This window comes from Leucopleurus acutus, assembly GCF_964270905.1.
Source record: "Leucopleurus acutus genome assembly, chromosome: 1".
Lineage (NCBI taxonomy): Eukaryota > Metazoa > Chordata > Mammalia > Artiodactyla > Delphinidae > Leucopleurus > Leucopleurus acutus.
The window spans coordinates 137994997-138013693 of NC_139142.1; the positions used below are offsets into that span (position 1 = coordinate 137994997).

Below are 18697 nucleotides of genomic sequence, written 5' to 3' on the forward strand. Positions count from 1 at the left end.
TAGCCCAGAGCCTGACATGGGGGTGTTCAGTAAACCTGGAAGGAAGGTCTAGTCAGTTGAGAGAGCCTGTGGGATCCACCTGGGACTCCCTTGTCTGCAGCCATCTCTCCTCCTCCCCGACCCCGTGGAAACCCTCAATCCCTGGAGGGTGGCGTTTGCTCAGCTTCCTCCCCGATGTCCAGCTGTTCCCCTCCCTCTTGGACCTCCCGCGCACTTGCACTAGGCTTTGACCATCTTAATCCCCTGCTCAAAAACGTTCGGTGGGCCCCCTATCGCCTGAAAGGGGAAGTTCACTTTCCTCAAGTCTGGCATCCCAAGGTGTCTCCTGGTCCTGCTCGCTGGAAAGCCGTCCCTGCCCTCAGGCACCCGTAAGAATCCCCCACCTTCCAAGGATGCTTCCAAGGTCAGCCGCTTGACTGCATGCGTGCCCATCCCGAATGTCCACCTCACCCTGGAACCCGCCTGGAGGCACTCACCAGTTTCCCTTTCCACTGCGCTTTTTGGCAGGGACTGAGTCTCCTTCGCTCTTATATCACCCATGGAGCTTGGCCCCAGCCAATATACCCAGAGAAGATGCATCCCGGTCCACATGGGAGCTTCCCCATGGTATCAGGCTGAGGCAAGAATCTGTCCCCCTGGAGGCAGTTCCAGCTGAAATCTCACAGGTAGCCTGCAGGAGTGGGGAGCATTGTACCAGGAGTAGTGATTCTTGGCCCTTTCTGCCTGTATGACCCTGGACACATCCCTGGGCTTCACTAGATTTCACCAGTCACGTGGGATCAAAGGAAGAGGTTGAACCTGCATGGCCTGAGGTTGAGGTCAGCCTTGAACTAGCATTCCAGGGTTCTTTGTTTTTGGATAACAGGTGTCCTTAGGCCTGATCTTAGGCTCTGGGCTGACAGACCTGCAGCTGCCTCTCTCAAAAGGGACCTCAGCAGGGGAGGGTGTCTGGAGAGGTCATCTGGTCCAGGCTCCTGGACACATCTGTCCCCTTTGAAAAGGACAGTGATCTCCCCTGTTCTTTCAAACAAAAGCTACAGCAGACAGGTCTCTAAAAGGTCCTTCAGTAACCCTTCTCTCACAGACTCCAAAACCTAAAATGAAACAAAATGCTGAGACTAGCATCTCACGCCCAGCCTCTCAGCTGGCCAGTCCCCCAGCCCGCTGATATGACACACCTCGCCTCAGCAAGGGCCCTCCCTCATCCCACCCCCCGCTCCCCTGCAGCCTTGATCGTTCCACAGGGGACACCCATATCATCAGGCAGGTGAGATGTGTACACTCAGAGCAAAGCTGAGCACACTGGGGTGTCATCGTGGGCCATAGTTAAAAGCAGGGACTGTTGCTGAACTGCCTGCGTTTGAAGCTTGGCTTTGCTGCTTTCTAGCTGTGTGCTCCTGGGAGGCTTACTAAACCTCTCTGTGCCTCCATTTCCTCATCTGTAAAATGAGGATAAGTGCAGGATTGATGTCAGAGGGGGGTTGTAAAGTTTATGTGAGTTAATGCATGTCAAGCCCTTGGAGCAGAACATTCTCATGCTGGGGGGGGTGATGCGTGATGGCATAAGCAAGGGCGGAGCAGCAGGACTGCTCATGGTCTGTGGGGATGATGGGGGGCTCAGCCAGATGTAGGGGCATTGGTCTTCCCAAGGAGTCCGGACAGTGCTGAGTCCTGGCTTATTGCCCAAGGCTGGTTTTTCTTCCCAGGCTCGGCCATTGCCTACTCTGCCTATGTGTTCCCGGACGCGCTGGTGAACACCGTCTTCCACGACTACTACGTGGCCCTGGCTGTGCTGAACACCATCATTAGCACCGGCCTCTCCTGCTATTCCAGGTACCCGGCTGCTCTGTCTCAGATGGGATGGGGTTGGGGGCGGCACAGAGCACGCAGCTCCCTGGACTGTTGGAGGGGACAGTGGAAAAGATGCTTGGGAACCTGGGACTCAGTTCCAGATGGACTTCCAGTGGCCGGGCAGGACCAGCTTCACAGGCACACGCCTGTGCAGGCGCTCAGGGCCCTGTGATCGACAAGGCTCCACACTTGGTTTAATTCCCTGCTGTTGTTGTTTCGAAACACTTAATGAGTTTTGAACAAGGGGGTCTCCCTACTTTCCTTCTGCCCTGGGCTCTACAAGTTATGTAGCTTGTCCTGTTGCTGAACAAGTCACTTACCCTCCTTGAACCTCAGTTTGCTCATCTATAAAATGGGGTCAAGGGAGTTCCCTGGCGGTCCAGTGGTTAGGACTTGGTGTTTTCACTGCTGTGGCCCAGGGTCAATCCCTGGTTGGGGAACTAAGATACAGGGTCAATCCCTGGTTGGGGAACTAAGATCCTGCAAGCTGCGTGGCATGGCCAAAAAAAAAAAAAAAAAAAAAAAAAAAGTGGGGTCAACACAGCTACCTTGTGAGACAGATGTAAGGATTATAGGTAATGTATCCAGAACACCTAACACAAGCCTGGCCCATAGGAGGTGCCCCATAAGTGGGCCATCTGCTAATAGGGACAGAGGGGGCCAGCTTCTTGATAGAGGCACACCTCGGAGATACTGCAGGTTCGGTTCCAGACAACCGCAGTAAAGCCAACATCACAATAAGGCAAGTCACACAAACTTTTTGGTTTCCCAGTGCATATAAAAGTTATATTTACACTACAGCCTATTACGTGTGCAATAGCATTATGTCTAAAGAAACAATGTGCACACCTTTATTAAAAAATACCTTATTGGGCTTCCCTGGTGGCACAGTGGTTGAGAGTCCGCCTGCCGATGCAGGGGACACGGGTTCGTGCCCCGGTCCGGGAAGATCCCACATGCCGCGGAGCGCCTGGGCCCGTGAGCCATGGCCACTGAGCCTGCGCGTCCGGAGCCCGTGCTCCGCAACGGGAGAGGCCACAACAGTGAGAGGCCCGTGTACCGCAAAAAAACAAAAAAATAAAAAACTTTATTGTTAAAAATCCTATCATCTGACTACACAGTGTTGCCACAAACCTTCAATTTGCAAAAACCACAATAAAGTGCAATAAAACAAGATATGCCTGTCTGTGTGGTGGGTGATAGATGATATTCAAATGTCCAACACGTCCCCAGGGGAAGACCGGTGGCCATGAGTCATGCCCAGCTCACTGGCTCTTATTCCTTCTATTTTTTTCCTTCCACTCAAGGAAGCTCATTGGAGTACGAGTACAAGAGGCATTTTTTAGGATAACTACTCTAGTTTATTCAGCTCTTGGTATAAAACTGAACTACCCAAAATTACTTGGGAAACCTCTGGAATGGTGGTGTTGGGGTAACATCCCTGTGTAGATGGTGCTGGGAGCTGGGGGCCTTTCATGGTGGGTTAGGAAGAGCGCCAAGGAAGGCTGGCGGTCACCCCTGGCCATCTGTCCCCCTACCCGCGACTCCACTGAGCCAGTCTGAGTCTTCCGAATAGACTGCTGCTGGCCTCATAGAATTCGTATTCCTGGCAGCCGCCACCTCTTCCCTCCCCAGGAGAAAACAGGGAGGGAGAGGTATGCTTCTGCAACTTCCCCGCAATGATTTTGGCTCCAGGTTTCTCTGGGTGACACTTTGGTTTTGTGGGATCCAGAGGTAGGCAAGTTCCCCAAACCTGACAGGTTGGTTTTCTTTAAAAACCAAAGGATAGAGTCTTAAACAGCATCGGGGATGCTTGTCCCAACTTGCCTTCCACTTACCTGTCCTGAGGCAGGTGGTGGGAAGCACAGAGCTGCTTGCCATGGGGGTGAGTCTCATTTCCAGGCTCAATGTCAAGACTGGGCTTTGTGTTGCTTCGTCCCTGGGGTGGGAGTGGGGGGTAAGCTCCCCCTTCCCTCTTCCTGGAAATCAGAACGCCCCTCCAGCTGTGAGGAGATAGGGTCTGCCCAGAGGGTAGAAAACTGAATCAGACATCATGGGGTTATTATTTCCTTCTCCCCCAATTCCTCAAGGGCTCTGGCGATTAAAAGCTCTTTCTGAAGCGCAACCTCTGTGCCAGGCCAGAGCTGTGAGGGCTGCCACGGGTGGGGGAGAGGAGGAGATCGGGTCCCCGCCTCGGGTGAGACAAGGCGTAACATACATAGAAAAGTAACACTGATGCTAAAAACAGCCCAAGAGAGATGAAGCGTGGCCTGGAGGCACAGTGTCTGGATGTGAGGGCTCACCGACAGGCCTGGGCCAAAGACACGCCTGGATCAGGTCCTTGGACGAGCCACTGTCCCGCCTGCTTAGCTTCTGCGGGGCTGTGTGGCTCTGCTGTTGCGAACTTAGGATCAGAGGGAGGCGAGCACTGCGGACGGGTGGGGCAGGTGGGCTCCGTGGGTGGAAGAAACAGTCCCGCCATTCATGATCCAGGACTGCTTTCCCATGAACTCCCAATGCCAATTCTTGGCACTTTTTTTTTTATCTTCCTGAATCCCCTATAAGCCATGAGGGTATACTGTTTTCTTCTAGCCAGGAGTCCTCCCTGATTGTTCGGGTACAATGAATGGGTCTTTTTTGGTTTCTTTTTAATTTATTAATTTTGGCTGCGTTGGATCTTCGTTGCTGCGCGCGGGCTTTCTCTAGTTGCGGTGAGCGGGGGCTGCTCTTTGTTGCGGTGCGCGGGCTTCTCATTGCGGTGGCTTCTCTTGTTGCGGAGCTCGGGCTCTAGGCATGCGGGCTTCAGTAGTTGTGGCTCGTGGGTTCAGTAGCTACAGCATGCGGGCCCTAGAGAGTGTGGACTTCAGTAGTTGTGGTGTGCAGGCTCCGTAGTTGTGGCTCACGGGCTCTAGAGCGCAGGCTCAGTAGTTGTGACGCACGGGCTTAGTTGCTCCGCGGCATGTGGGATCTTCCCGGACCAGGGCTCCAACCCGTGTGCCCTGCGTTGGCAGGCGGATTCTTAACCACTGCGCCACCGGGGAAGTCCCTGAATGGGTCTTTTGGATGTGACATGCCTGGCACCTTTAGACAAACTTGTTTGGCAGGGCACGTTGGCCAGGAATCTCTTGAATGTCCATTTGGGGCTTCTCCCTTGTCAATGAAATGGATTATTTCTGTTTATGGGGCACATCTGTGGCTGTTTCATCCATCCATCTACCTACCTATCCATCTTCCCACCCATCCATCCATCTACCCACCCACCCATCATCCATCCACCCGTTCATCATCCATCCACCTATTCATCCATCCATCCACCCTTCCATCCATCTACCCAGCCATCTATCCATCCACCCATCCACTTATTCAGTTTATCCACCCATCCACCCATCCATCCATCCATCTATCTACCCACCCATTCATGCATCGATCTACCCACCCAACCACCCATCCTTCCATCAATGCATCCAACTAACCACTCAACATTCCTTAAATGCCTGCCATGCTCCAAGTGTCATGTTAAGACCTAGGAAGACAGGGATGAGTGAGGCTCAGTCCTCGTCCTCAGAGAGTGCCCCATGCCGTATGAGAAGCAGACTGCAGACCCTCAAAAAGTCCAGATGGAGTCATCATTTCCTTTAAAGGCCAGAGGAAAAGGCTTTCAGTGTGTAGCATTACAGGGTATCACGTAAGCAAATAATGATAATACAAAATGCTTGGATTCCCAGGCTTCTGTGAAGTGGCCTTAGGAATGAGTGTTGAGGAAGGTCGAACACTTTAGCTGGAGAGGAGGGAAGGGCCTTTTGGACAGAGCCAACAGCCTGGACAAGGGCGAGGGCCTGGAGAGGATGGGATGGCATTGAGAGGCAACAAGGAGCTTCAGAGTTGCCAGAGCCTGTGGGGCTGGAAGCGGGGAGAGAAGCTAGAGGGGGGCTAGAGAGAGGCGGGGGAAATGGAAGCACCTCGTGTGTGCTACAGAGGACTGGCCCTGTCCTCGTGAAGGACAGTCAACTTCCTAGGAAGACAATTCTGTGGGCTCAGCTCCCGTGCCCTGCGGGGCTTAAGTGGGAGCTTGGGGGACAGAAAGGGAGAGAGGGGCAAATGCCACATGCTGAGAGTCAAGGATAGAGTGGGATGTCCCCCCGCGGGCCCGTCCGGCCTCCTTCGCGTCTTGTCCGCTCTCCTTTCCGTGTGTCCGTGGATCCCTGCTCTTACAAGGCCCGTCCCCTTTGTTTTCATTCTCTGTCTTTGTCTTCAGTGTCTGAGGAGTGAGGAAGGGGACTCGTGTGTGCGGAGAGGCTCTGGCCCTGATTAACTTCAAGAGAAGCAGGTGGAGGTGGGCGAGGGCCGTCTGGGGTCCCGATTTCACAGACTTGCTGTGCTGCCTCTGGCCAATCACGGCCTTTAAACAGGGGGCATCTAAGAAGATGTCCCCTGGGTTCCTTGTGGTGTGGGCATTCTATGATGCCCGCTTCAGCGCCTTTTCCAAGCTTTCTCTCCTTGCCTTCTTCCCTATCCCCCAAGCCCACGTCTGCCTCCCCTCTCCCGCTCTATCCGTCCGTGGTATGGCCGGGAGTGGCTGAGAACCACCTCCTCCCCTGAGCAGCAGACCGTGGAGCTCAGGAGTCATGCTTTAGTTATCCACATGCTTCCCAGAGTAGCATGGTCCTACTGGCGTTCATTCCCTTACGATACATGTCCATTAGGTAAAGTCCACCCAGGGAGACGTGGACTCCCCCAACTGGTCTCTCGATCCTTATCATGGAATTCAGTTCAAAGGAACACGTTCCAGAAAACCGCTTTCTTGTTCTGCAGCATTTGAAGGGGGCAATGACAGAACGGGTGACCTCTCTGTGGCTCTCAGAGCCAGGTGAGGGTGACAGAGACCCTGTCATACCCGGCCTGCTCATACCCGCCGACAGCCCGAAAGCCCAGGAAGGCACCACCCCTCTCTCAGGAATGTTAGTTACACAGTGTTTGCTGTTCACCACGAGTCACTGTACGCACTTTTCTGTTCATCCATTCAAAGCATCCAACCGTTGGACACATACTTGCTCGGTGAAATGCCTTGTGGTCGGTGCTGTGAGGGAGAGATGAATTTTCATCCTTGGTGGTTAGTGAGCTAGCTGTGCTGTGAGAGCCTTGCCGTGGCAGTGCTGTCGTGGCAGCTCAGAGAGGCATGGGGCAGGCCCGGAAGGGGGTTTGGAGGTCAGAGCTGGAGACAGGAGGCTTAGCAGACAGTGGTTCTCAGATACATCTGGAGGCCAGAGGGCTCAGTCAGATGACAGGGTGCTGCTAGGGCCAGGGGCCAGCAGGTGGAAATGTCCACATTCCTGCTATGTCACCCACACAACAACCAAACTACCGTAACACCCGCCCCCAACACACATACAGACACACCTCCGCAACAGTATGATGTTTCCAAAGGCCCACTTCTTTCAAGCGCGAGTTCCAGAATTCACCTGCAAATCTTTCCAGCTTTGTTGCAACAAGAATTTATCAGGTTTCAGAATAGACTGGTATTGTATCAACCCTCTCTTGCTGGAGGCTTCTCCCCAAATCCAGTGTTTCCTGCCCACCTGGTTCTAGGCAGAGGAGGCCTGGCTCCCTGACTCCCAGCTCTGGGGTGCAGGGGTTGCCTTACCAGGCGAGGCTTTGGAGACTTTGTGGTGTGGGGTGCTTTGGAGGATGCTGTGGCGACACCCTGTGGCCTGATTTGGAATTGCATCTTGGTAGTGGGAGCCGCACCCCCCCCCCCCCCACCGCCCCTCCGCCTCTGTGGCTGCTGGCCCTTCTGCCTCTTATTCTTTGTTGCTGTCTCTCGTCTGTTCTGCTTTTTCTCCTTTTTCCCTCTGTAGACTCGGCTTTGCAGCTGGAGAGGCTGGTTCGTTTGCCCTTGGGGAAGTACTTTATCAGGCCGGGCGAAATGTCTCAAGTTGCAGGAAATCCATGGTTTGGGGGATGGCCCTCGTCAGCCAGAGCCAGCCTTCTTCCCGTGTAAGTGGCCGCAGAAAGAGCGTGCTTTAATAGCGAGTCTCTTTGCACCCAGAGGTGATAGGCGGTGGCAGTGCATGGGGAGGGAGGGAGTGGGCTTGCCGTGGTTGGACAGGGTCTGCCAGCGTGGACTGAGAAGGCCATCGGGATGGGCCCTGGTTCCTGGGGCAGCGGGAGTGTGTTCCGATCGCCTCCTGGGGCAGAGGGGTGTCTGTAAGGTAAGGACAGAGGCTGGGTAGTGGTCAGATGCCTGCTCCGCCTGCACGAGGGGAGAGGGTGGGAAGCCAGCCGGATGGCCCTGGCTGTAAATCCTAGCTTTGCCTCTTATTAGCTCCTGTGATTTTAGGCAAATCACGCAGAACTCATCTGGTCCCTCCTGTTCCTATTTTCTGGTACGACGTAGCTACAGGATGGGGACAGGATGGCTCCTACAACACACGTTCTTTTTCAAAGCTGCCATTTCTTGAGTGTCACTCTGTGCTGTGCACAGCTGTAAGCTCCTTGCAAGCATCATTTTATCAAACCGGTGCAACAATCCCTTGCAGGGATTCTGTTGTTGTCCCTATGTTACACATGAGGATTTGGGGCACACAAGGGTTACATCACCTGCTGGATGACATGGTCGCAAAGGGCGGGGACAGGATCGGACTCAGGGTGTCTGCCAGATTGTGACCCTGTGCAGCCTCACCAATCCCGGGCTTTGTGGTTCCTTCCAAGGCTGGGGTCCTGCTCTGGGGGACGGTGAATTGAGGTCCCTTATTTCTCCCCATCCTTCTTGAACTTCTCTTCCATCTCTGCCCAGTGTCCACAGGGTCAGGAAAGAAGGAGGGACATGCCCATGGGCTGGAGCAGAGTTGGAGCTGATCTCTGGAGGTTATGGGGCTTCTCGGGGTCCACCGTGGCCGCCTCTTACGCAGAACAGGGATCCCCAGGCTGGGCTGCCCTGAGAGCTGGACGGCACACAGCAGCCTGGCGATGTCATGTCCTCAGACACGATTCTGAGCTGGACGCTGGGGATGGAGAGCTGAGCAGACCCAGCTCTGCCCTCGAGGAGAGTTCCCCGACAACTCAGGAGGCAGATGTGGGTGTCTCTGCCATTTTCCACACCAAAGGATGTGGGCAGTGGGGCTTGTAGTCAGGTGACTGCACTGGCTCGTAGGGGACGTGAATAACCTGGAGGGGGAGATGGGCCTGGGCTGCAGGGGCAGCAGTCTATGTTTGGTGGAGAAGGGGCAGGCCAGTGGGCTGGGACGGGGTATCTGGGGAGCAGAGGTGAAGAGCAGTGGTGGGACATAGACTCCATCCCCGCTGGAGAGTGCGATGAGGGGCAGAACTGTCCACTGGGGGCTGAGATGGCCCCAGCGCCTCCCTCATCTTACGGGCTGCACTAGAACAGCTACCCCACGAGCCTCGGCGCCCAGGTTCTGCACACCACCCTTGGGGGTCCTCTGGCTTCGCAGACCTGTGGGCACCAAGGGAGGATCCATCCCCCACAGTACGCTGTGCTGCTAAAGTGGGTACCAGCCCTGCCTCCCGGCCCAGCCTGGGTGTGTGAGCTCTCCCTCGCCCGAGCCCCAGTTCAGGGCTGTGGTTTCATGTGGAGCCTCTCTTTACCCCTCCCCTTCCAGTATCCAGCCTGCCATCTGTGCTGCCCGGCTCCGCACACCCTCAGCTGCTGCCCCCTCCTCAGGCTGGGCCCAAGCCAGCTGAGGCCCCATCGTGTTCCATCCAGGAGGAGCTGCCTGTCTTTGCCACAGTCAGCACCACTCATTTTAATGCTGGCTTCATCTGTCTTGGAACCGGAGGCAGGTGGGGGTGATGATGAAAGAGAGAAGGAAGGACCCTGCTTATTCAGTTTCCCCAGCCCAGTATCCCTGTGTGTGGTATTAAATATTCCAGAAATCTCTTAAGTAAGTAAACATCTAATTGTACCCAGGGCTTCTGCAGGGTAATCAGCTGGCGCCTCTGCCTAATTAAGCATCTCAACCTTCGCAGAGTTGCTCGCCCCAGGAGCCTCTCAGGATGCTGGGAGATGGTTGCCCCCTCCCTGCCCACCCTGAGCTCTTTCCACATCTGAGACTGAGCCGTTCCCATCAGGGTGGGAGAAGTGGAGAGAGCTGGGGGAGAAGCTGCTGGCCATAGGAGGAGCTTGTGCAAAAATGCTTGTCCTTCGTGGGTTACCCGCCCTTGGTTATTCTTAATGTGCATGTGTGTGTTATTTACTGAAACTCTTTTTTCATTCTCATTTCTCCCCCCTTTCCTTCCCTGATTTAGGTTTCTTGAGGTCCAGAAGCCCAGGCTCTGTAAGATGCTTCGTGTCCTGGCCTTCGCTTATCCCTACACCTGGGACTCCCTTCCCATCTTCTCCAGGGTAAGGGCCCGACTCCAACCCCTCTCTGCCTGTTGGCAGCGTCAGGGAATCAATTGTGTCCTGAGCTCTGAGGGTCAGAGCGCCATCCTGGTCACAGTGGGACACACAAGAGTAGAGTCCCAGGTGCTCCATTTTTTTTTAGTAAGTTTATTTTATTTATTTATTTTTGGCTGCATTGGGTCTTCCTTGCTGCGCGTGGGCTTTCTCTAGCTGTGGTGAGCGGGGGCTACTCTTCATTGCAGTACGCGGGCTTCTCTTTGCAGTGGCTTCTCTTGTTGCAGAGCATGGGCTCTAGGCTCACGGGCTTCAGTAGTTGTGGCACGCGGGCTTAGCAGTTGTAGCTAGCAGGCTCTAGAGCACAGGCTCAGTAGTTGTGGCGCACGGGCTTAGTTGCTCTGCAGCACATGGGATCTTCCCGGACCAGGGTTCGAACCCGTGTCCCCTGCATTGGCAGGCGGATTCTTAACCACTGCACCACCAGGGAAGCCCCCCCGCCCCAGATGCTCCTTTAATGGCACTTGCAGACTAGTTAAGAGACGACATGAACACAGAGGCCCTGATGAACATAGGAGATGCACCGGTGGCCAGTGCTGACTGGGGGCTCAGGAGCAATCGCAGAGGGCTGGGCAGGGGAAGCAGCCTGGGGTTCAGTAGAGTGACCAGGAGAGCGGGCTCTGGAGGCAAATCTGTAATATTTACTCACTGCAAGACATTGGACGAGTTATCTTCCACCTCTGTGTCTTGATTTCCCTCATCTGTAAAATGGCCTGGTAATAACACCTCCTTTTGTCAGGCTGTGGGGAGGATTATATGAGACAATGTGTAAAGTGCTAGCTGGTGGTGAGAGTCCAGTAAATGCAGTATTATATATTATCATCAATTAACATAGTAGTAGTAGTGAAGGAAAATGTATGAATGAAGGTCTTAAAGGATAGATGGGAATTAGATGGAGAACACAAAGGAAGAGGGTGTAGGAGGAAAGGCAAGAAGGGGGAAAGTTCAAATCCCAGTCCCACTGCTCACTGGCTGTGTGACCCTAGGCAATGAACAGAAGCTCTCTGAGCCTTGGTTTCCTCATCTTTATTTTTTTTTAATTTTTTATAAATTTATTTTATTTATTTATTTTTGGCTGTGTTGGGTCTTCGTTGCTGCACGTGGGCTTTCTCTAGTTGCAGCGAGCCAGGGCTGCTCTTTGTTGTGGTGCGCAGCCTTCTTATCGCAGTGGCTTCTCTTGCTGCAGAGCACGGGCTCTAGTCGCCCGGGCTTCAGTAGTTGTGGCACGCAGGCTCAGTAGTTGTGGCGCACGGGCTGAGTTGCTCCGCGGCATGTGGGATCTTCCCGGACCAGGGCTCGAACCCGTGTCCCCTGCATCGGCAGGCAGATTCTTAACCACTGCGCCACCAGGGAAGCCCTCCTCATCTTTAAATGAGGCTGACATCCTGTCCTTCACAGGGGGTAGAGGAGAATAATCAAATAAACAGAACTGATGGGCTCAGCAATGCCAAGCCCAGGCCCAGTGGGTGGAGTTCCCCTCCCAGAGGCAGCGTAAGGGTCTGCTGCCTGAGGCCAGGATGGCAGGGCCCAGGGATAAAGGAGAGGGGTCGAGCTGGCTTCATTAGCTGAGGCACTGAGCGTGTGCTCCTGCTGAGTTCGTATGGGCCTGGGGGGGACCCAGAGATGGGGATGCAGCCCATTTCCCTGAATCCTTCTTCGAGGACACAGACCACACACAGGAAACCAGAGCAAAGAACAAGCCGGTCCCACAAGGCCACCAAAGCATACAGCACAGGTGCTTGCTATTATGAGCGCTGGGTGCTCCTGGCACTGCACCAGCCAGTGGGCAGCGGGGGAGGGGAGGGCTTACCCTAAATGGCGATGTGGCTGAGCACACAGGTTCTGGAATCAGCCTGACTTCACTGTTAGTTAGTGGTTTGCAAGTCACCCTCCAGCCCAGTTGCCTCATCTGCAAAATGGGGAGAATAGTGTCTGCCTTGTGGTCATTGTTGAGGCTCTGATGAAGTGATGCACGTAAAAGGCCCGGCCTAGTGCCCTCCGTAGTGGTGGCTGCCGCCGCTATTTATAACAATCGTACAAAAACCGTACTGAACTCCACACCAGGGTAATGTCCATAATTAATAGTTTGTGATGATTCAGAAGGCCTTCCAAGGCCTTAAAGCCTTAATTAGGAGCATCAATTCAGGGGATCTGCTGGTTAGAAGTGAGTTCAAGTGTGAATAGGCCATTTTTTATGATACTTACGTTTTAGCCCCAGGAAAAAAGTAGCGATATATCTAACTGGATTTTTCTTTTCCTTTAATTTTGTCTTCACTTCTGTTGTTTTCCTTTTCTTCCTTCCTTTCTTTCTTTCCTTTTCCTTTTTTTTTTTTGGAATTAAATAATCCAAAGGCTCTCATGAGCATGTGGGGGATTAAACTACAGTTGCCTTGGGTCTCAGTTGATCACATTCAGAACAGGAAGCCTGCTCACACAGTCCCTGCGAGTTCCCTTTTCAAGCCACAGAACTGGAGAGGGAATGGCCTTGGCCCACAGAGTCCACACGTATGCGTGGGGATGTCTGCAGGCCTCCTCTCAAGACCTGACATACGTTCCTTCCTTCCTTCCTTCCTCTCTCTCTTTTTAAAAATTTTTACTTTATAATGAATATAGTTGATTAACAATGTTGTGTTAGTTTCAGGTATACAACAAAGTGATTCAGTGAGACATATACATGTATCTATTCTTTTTCAAGTTCTTTTCCCCTTTAGGTTATTATAGAATATTGAGTTCCCTGTGCTATATAGTATGTCCTTGTTGGTTATCTATTTTAAGACCTGACGTTTCTTTAAATACCTGCAGCTATTCCTCTTCCCTGGGGAGAGTGCACAGAACGAAGCCACCTTGTACCATCAGAAGCACATGGCCGTGACCCTCCTGGCCTCTTTTCTCTACTCCGCGCATCTGCCGGAGCGCCTGGCTCCTGGGCGCTTCGACTACATCGGTGAGTGCCTGGTGGCCCCGATGCCCCTTGCCCTCCTGTCCAGGGAGGGTTCCCAATCCCTGACACCAGTGCACATAGTTGCCAAGAGAGGCCAGGGCAGGGAGAGAAGCAATTCTTCAGGAAGTTCTCCAGGCACAGACCAAGGTTAGTGAAATTGTAAGGTGACAGAGGCCAGGATGTACATAGCCAGTGGATGACCAGGGAGGATGGCGGAGGATGGAGAGGAGGTGGATCTAGGATTCTAAAGCATTTCCAGCAGGTATGGGGACAGGAGAGTCCCATTATTACCTAGAATGTGAAATCCCGTTATTAAATGAACACGTAAGGCAGCCGTAAAGAGGAAGAGGAAAGACAGAGTACAGCTGTCTCTGAGAGTACCAGCTGGCAGGGGGCTGTGCTGAGGAGAGGAAAGTGTCTTTGTCTCATTCAGGTGGGTACGATGGGGCCAGGAATTGTGGTAGAGCAGTGGTTCTCAGGTATGGCCCCTGGACCAGCAGTCTCAGCATCACCTGGGAACATGCAGATTCTCGGTTCCCAGCCCCCAGACATCCCGTGTCTCAGAAGCTGTGTGATTCTCCAGGTGAGCCTGAGCTCACTCAAGTTAGAGAAGCCGTGTGGTGGAGAGGAGGTGTTGGAACCACAGGGGTTTACACCTGCTGGCAGGGTTCCTTCCTCTCTGTCTAGGGAAGTGGGTGGCACTGCGGAACGTGTCTCCTCCACCCTGGCTCTGGGACTGGCTGGAGGAGGGACCCTTGGGCCACTTCTGGTGAGGCTGATGAGTCCTGGGATGAGAGCTCCTTAGATAAGCTATCAATACCATGGGGATTCAGATCCTCACTCCCAGGTGGCGGGCAGGATCCTCGGTTCTCCCCAAGCCCATTTTGTCCATGGGTTTCCACCTTCTGCCCAAGACACATGGCCAGAGTTTTCTTTGTTTGCGCTGATTAGAGTTTCATCTCCTTTACTTCTTCTCTCCTGCCAGAAGGGATTACAAGGAGCAAAATACTTAGAGGGCAGATTTCAAAAAAGGAGGGAGATGAGAGGGCCAGGGGATTGGAACCTGCCTAAGGAACCTGCCCAGCACGTCCACCGCCCCAGCTCCAGCCAGATGAAACAGAGGTGGCAGTGTACGAAGTCTGGGTGGGGGGGCCTTGTTTTGCTAGCTCTGGCTTCTTCATAACATTTTATTGACTCACCTCTATCCTGTCCTCTTGGGCCTAGAGCAGAAAGACACTCCTATGGGGGGAAATTGGCCAGACGGGCAGTTAGTAACAGATCTTTAACAAAGGGTTTGGAAAGTTCTCCGTCCCTAAATAACAGTCAGTCAGATGCCGGGCTCCCTCTCCAACGCCCACAGGAAGTTCCTCCCTATTCCTGCCAGGAGGGATTGTTGAAATCACTCTTCCTGCTGCAGGCACATTTCACATCTGTTCAGTGCTCGCGGCTCTTCTGTCTTTTGATCTCCTGCCCTAACAGAGACAGGTTTGTGCCTCAGTTGGTGAGCACAGCTGATCACCCCCTTCTGCTTGGCCCCGTGTCCTTAGAGTACACGGCTCTCGCTGGATAAGGAACCACTTCGTTGCCTCACACACAGATTTGGAAATTGGATACAGCCCAGTAGTATGGCTTGAGTGAGGCAGGGGGGGCCCCTCCAGACACACTTCCTCCCTAGGGGATGCAGGCTGGAGTGCTGGCAGCTCCCTGCCCTAAGGAACTCATTGGCCACCTACTCAACTCTCCTACATCCTCATTCCTGACTCTGTTCTTGTTCAGTTGGGCAGATGGCCAGGCTGGTTCCTTCTGTGGACACATTTATTGAATACTTACTCTGGGTTAAGTCCTGGGGGTACAACACTGAATTCTTTTTTTTTTTTTTTTTTAACTGAAGGAGAATCTTTAACTCTTGTGTCGTATTAGCTAGGGCTGCCATAACAAAGAACCACAGACTGGGTGGCTGAAACAACAGCAATTTATTTTCCCATAATTCTGGAGGTTAGAAGTCTGAGATCAAGGGGACGGCAGGGTTGGTTTCTTCCAAGTCCTCTCTCCTTGGCTTGCCCATGGCCATCTCCATTTCTCTTCACATGGTCTCTCCTCTGTGTACGTGCATGTCTGCATCCTAATATCCCCTTCTTAGAAGGACACCAATCAGAGTGGGTCCCACGCTAGTGACCTCATTTTAACTTAATTGTCTCTTAAAGACCTTATGTCCAGATATGATCACATTCTAAGGTACTGGGGGTTGGGACTCTCAACATATGAATTTGGGAGGGGGAGATACAACTCAGCCCGTGAAACATGGTTTCTGCAGGCTGTCCCCCAAAGCAATCCCCAGCCCTGGGCAATGGACTCCTTTTCTCACCAATCACCAAGTCAGCACATCCCTGCTCACTCCAACCACCCTGCACTGGACTCCCACCCTCTGGGGAATGCATACATGGTGACTGGGGTCCTGTAAGTTATCGGAGAGGAAGAGCCCCTGGTTGTGTCTGGGATTAAGCGGCAGTGGGGAGAGGAGCACCTCATAAGAGGCCAACAGAAAATTTGGCTGGCTTCTCCTTTGGGATTGAAGTCAGAATCTGAGCTGATCAGTGACAGCTCTCAAGAGGTAACCTTTGGCAGAACTTTTTCATGTGAAAAACAGGACTGGTGGATAAGTTGTTTTAAAAATGGATTTGGTTTGCTCTGATGGCCCTTTTATTTTTCTCATATTACATTTTAAAAATAAATTTTTAAAGTACATATTATATATTACATAATACCCTAATTTCAAGTATATGATTCAATGATTTTTTAGTAAATTTACCACATTGTACAACCGTCACCCTATAGGAGTTTTAGAACATTTTCATCACCCCAGTAAGATCCTCTGTGCCCATGTACTGTTAATCCCAACTCCCACCCCTGCCTGAAGCAACCACTCCTCTATTTTCTGTCTCTGTGGATTTCCCTTTTCTGGACATTTGATATAAATGGAATCATACAATTTATGGTCTCTGGTATCTGGCTTCTTTCACACCACATAGTGTTTTTAGCATACATGCCATAGCATGTATCAATCCATTCCTATTTTATTGCTGATCTTGGTGGTCTTTTGTGTGTTTGCTATAGGTCATAGTCACCAGCTGTTTCATGTGTGTGTGATCCTAGCCACACACATGCAGATGGAAGCCATCCTTCTGGACAAGACTCTAAGGAAGGAATGGCTCCTGGTCCACTCCAGGCCCCTGTTGTTCTCTCAGATAGCCGGAGCCATACTTCTGTGCCTCATCTTCAGCCTCAGCAACATAATTTATTTCTCAGCTGCTCTGTATCGGATTCCTGAGCCAGAATTACATAAAAAAGAAACATAATTCAGACCATAAGCTTTTTGTGCCAAGTGTCAACATTAAGCTACAACTTCCTAACCACCATAAGCCAGTGTCAAGGTACCAGTTTATAGTGGCCTAAAATATTTATAATGGTTGGTGTCTTGGCATTTTTGAATGGATTCATGTCAATAAGGTATTGACATGGGGACATTTCTCTAGACGTGCATTGGTTCCGAATGTGTGGTTTTAAAAGGGGAACGTGGGTTCAAGTAAGTCCTTATTCAGGCCAATCATTAATATTTCATTTAGTTTTTAATTTATTTAAAGTGAGTTCTCCAATCCTATTTAAACAGTTGGATTAAGCATACCTCCCTTGTAGCTCTACTATTAAATAGTTGGATTAAGCTTTACTACCCTTGTAGTATTACTCTTGCAGAATGCAACGTGCTTCATCTGATGAGTTTCATGTCACAAAGCCTCTCCCAAGAGCTCCCACAGTGGGAAGAGAATGAGCTGGAAAGGTCAGTAGGGGAACCCGAGAAAGAGTAAGTTGGGTCTGTGGGAGCCCTGGGGGCTGGGAAGGCAATTCCAGAATGAAGAAACCTGGCTTGGGGAGCGGTCTTCTTCCTTTCCCCACCTAGTGAAGGGAATGAACAGAAAGAGAGTCCTCTTTTCCTACAGGTACATTCTTTTTCACAATGCAAGGTTCCCACGTCATGATAGATTTGGATTTTCTTACAAGTCCACAGCCTGTGGCTAAGTGTTATGTGTTCTGTTTTGCTCTGTTTTCTTGTCACCAGTTTGATGCTGCCAAGTATTACGGAGCACAGGAAAAATGTGTTGCCCAGTGGGCATTGGCTGAGTCAATCCCAGTTGGTTGTGCTTGTCTGTCACCTTTTAAGCCAATGACATCACGATATTTGGGGAGGTTATACAGTTGATGTTGCTTCAGCATTTCATATATGCTGCTGGGTTTCGTGTTCACGTGCAGAGGATGCTAAAGACCTTGCCGAAGGGATGGAAACACTCGGTGAGCTTGTGACAGATGTAGATTCCCCAGGCAAATCAGGAGATGCTGCTTTGCTGGTTTAAAATGTTGGTTTCCTGGAGACAATCTACACTGGAGAAAGTCCCCCAGGTGATTCTGAGTCAGGAGGGCCATGGGCCGAACTTGCAGAAATGCTGATGTCACAAACTCTAGAAGGTACTGAGCCTATCAGCTTTGTTTTGATTGGTCTAACTTTTAGCAACCCACCACGTAAGAATGTGTCCCCTGCTTTCTACTCTGTGGAGTATTACAAAACACTGAGTATTTTCTCACCTGTTGCATCACTAATTAAAGTTCACCGTTTCATGATGTTTTCGGAGAGTACAGAAATGCTGACACAAAACAGTTTTTAACAGAAGCCCATCACCCCCTGTTTGCACTTGTCTGATGACTTAAGGGGCCATCCATCACAATGCGGGATCCTCTTTCGCTGACTCAGGAGCACCCCCATATCTTAGTGTACTGCCTCTATGGTTTACTGGCGCAGACACTCGAATGGCCTTATGAATAGATCATCGTCCAATCTTCTGAGGACAAGTAACAATTTACATTGGATGCGAGTGGTCAAGAAATATGATTTCATTCGTTTGATTATCTGTTTACTTCCTCTGGGGAAGGCAGACTGATAAAATTATATGGGCTGGTAAATTTGGGGTACATTCATTGCCAGCTACATGACAAAATTTGTTTTTTTGGCAAGAGGCTGACATTGTTAGTGGAATCTTACTCCAGCAGGGTCTGTTGTCTTCCGTTTCATGTTATTGTAACTTCAGTCTTATGGTGAACAAAGGTACAAAGTTTAAATACTCCATTCTAGTAGTGCCAAAGGCATGAAGGCTTTTAAATTCTCTTGTTTATAGAGAGTAAAATAAGGTTCTTCATTTAGCTCAGAAGTAGTTGAAAGATAACGGGTGACTAATTTGAAGGACTTTTAGATTATTTAATTTAATCTTTGGTTACGTTGCTTTTTCAGCGTGCCTAATGATGAAAATGAAATGTTAAATCAACAAAATAAGACCAGGTGTTTCATAACGTTTTTATAAGTTTGGTAAACTTAGTCCCATTGTATACTTTTGGACAGTGTTACAAACTGCTGTCTCCAAAGGCAGCGGGGGAGCGACGGGGGA

At 51.3% G+C, this 18697-nt stretch overlaps 1 protein-coding gene across 2 annotated transcripts in view; it reads left to right on the plus strand.

Moving 5' to 3' along the window:
- PAQR5 (progestin and adipoQ receptor family member 5) overlaps positions 1-17055 on the plus strand; it is a 71412-nt gene extending 54357 nt beyond the window's left edge. For both annotated transcript variants that reach the window (XM_082838572.1, XM_082838573.1), the window contains 4 exons: positions 1707-1833; positions 10117-10213; positions 13070-13211; positions 16323-17055. In XM_082838572.1, the coding sequence (XP_082694698.1) occupies positions 1707-1833; positions 10117-10213; positions 13070-13211; positions 16323-16564 (608 nt within the window). In that variant the 3' untranslated portion in view covers positions 16565-17055. The remainder of the gene's footprint in view (positions 1-1706; positions 1834-10116; positions 10214-13069; positions 13212-16322) is intronic.
- The last annotated feature ends 1642 nt before the right edge of the window (positions 17056-18697 follow it).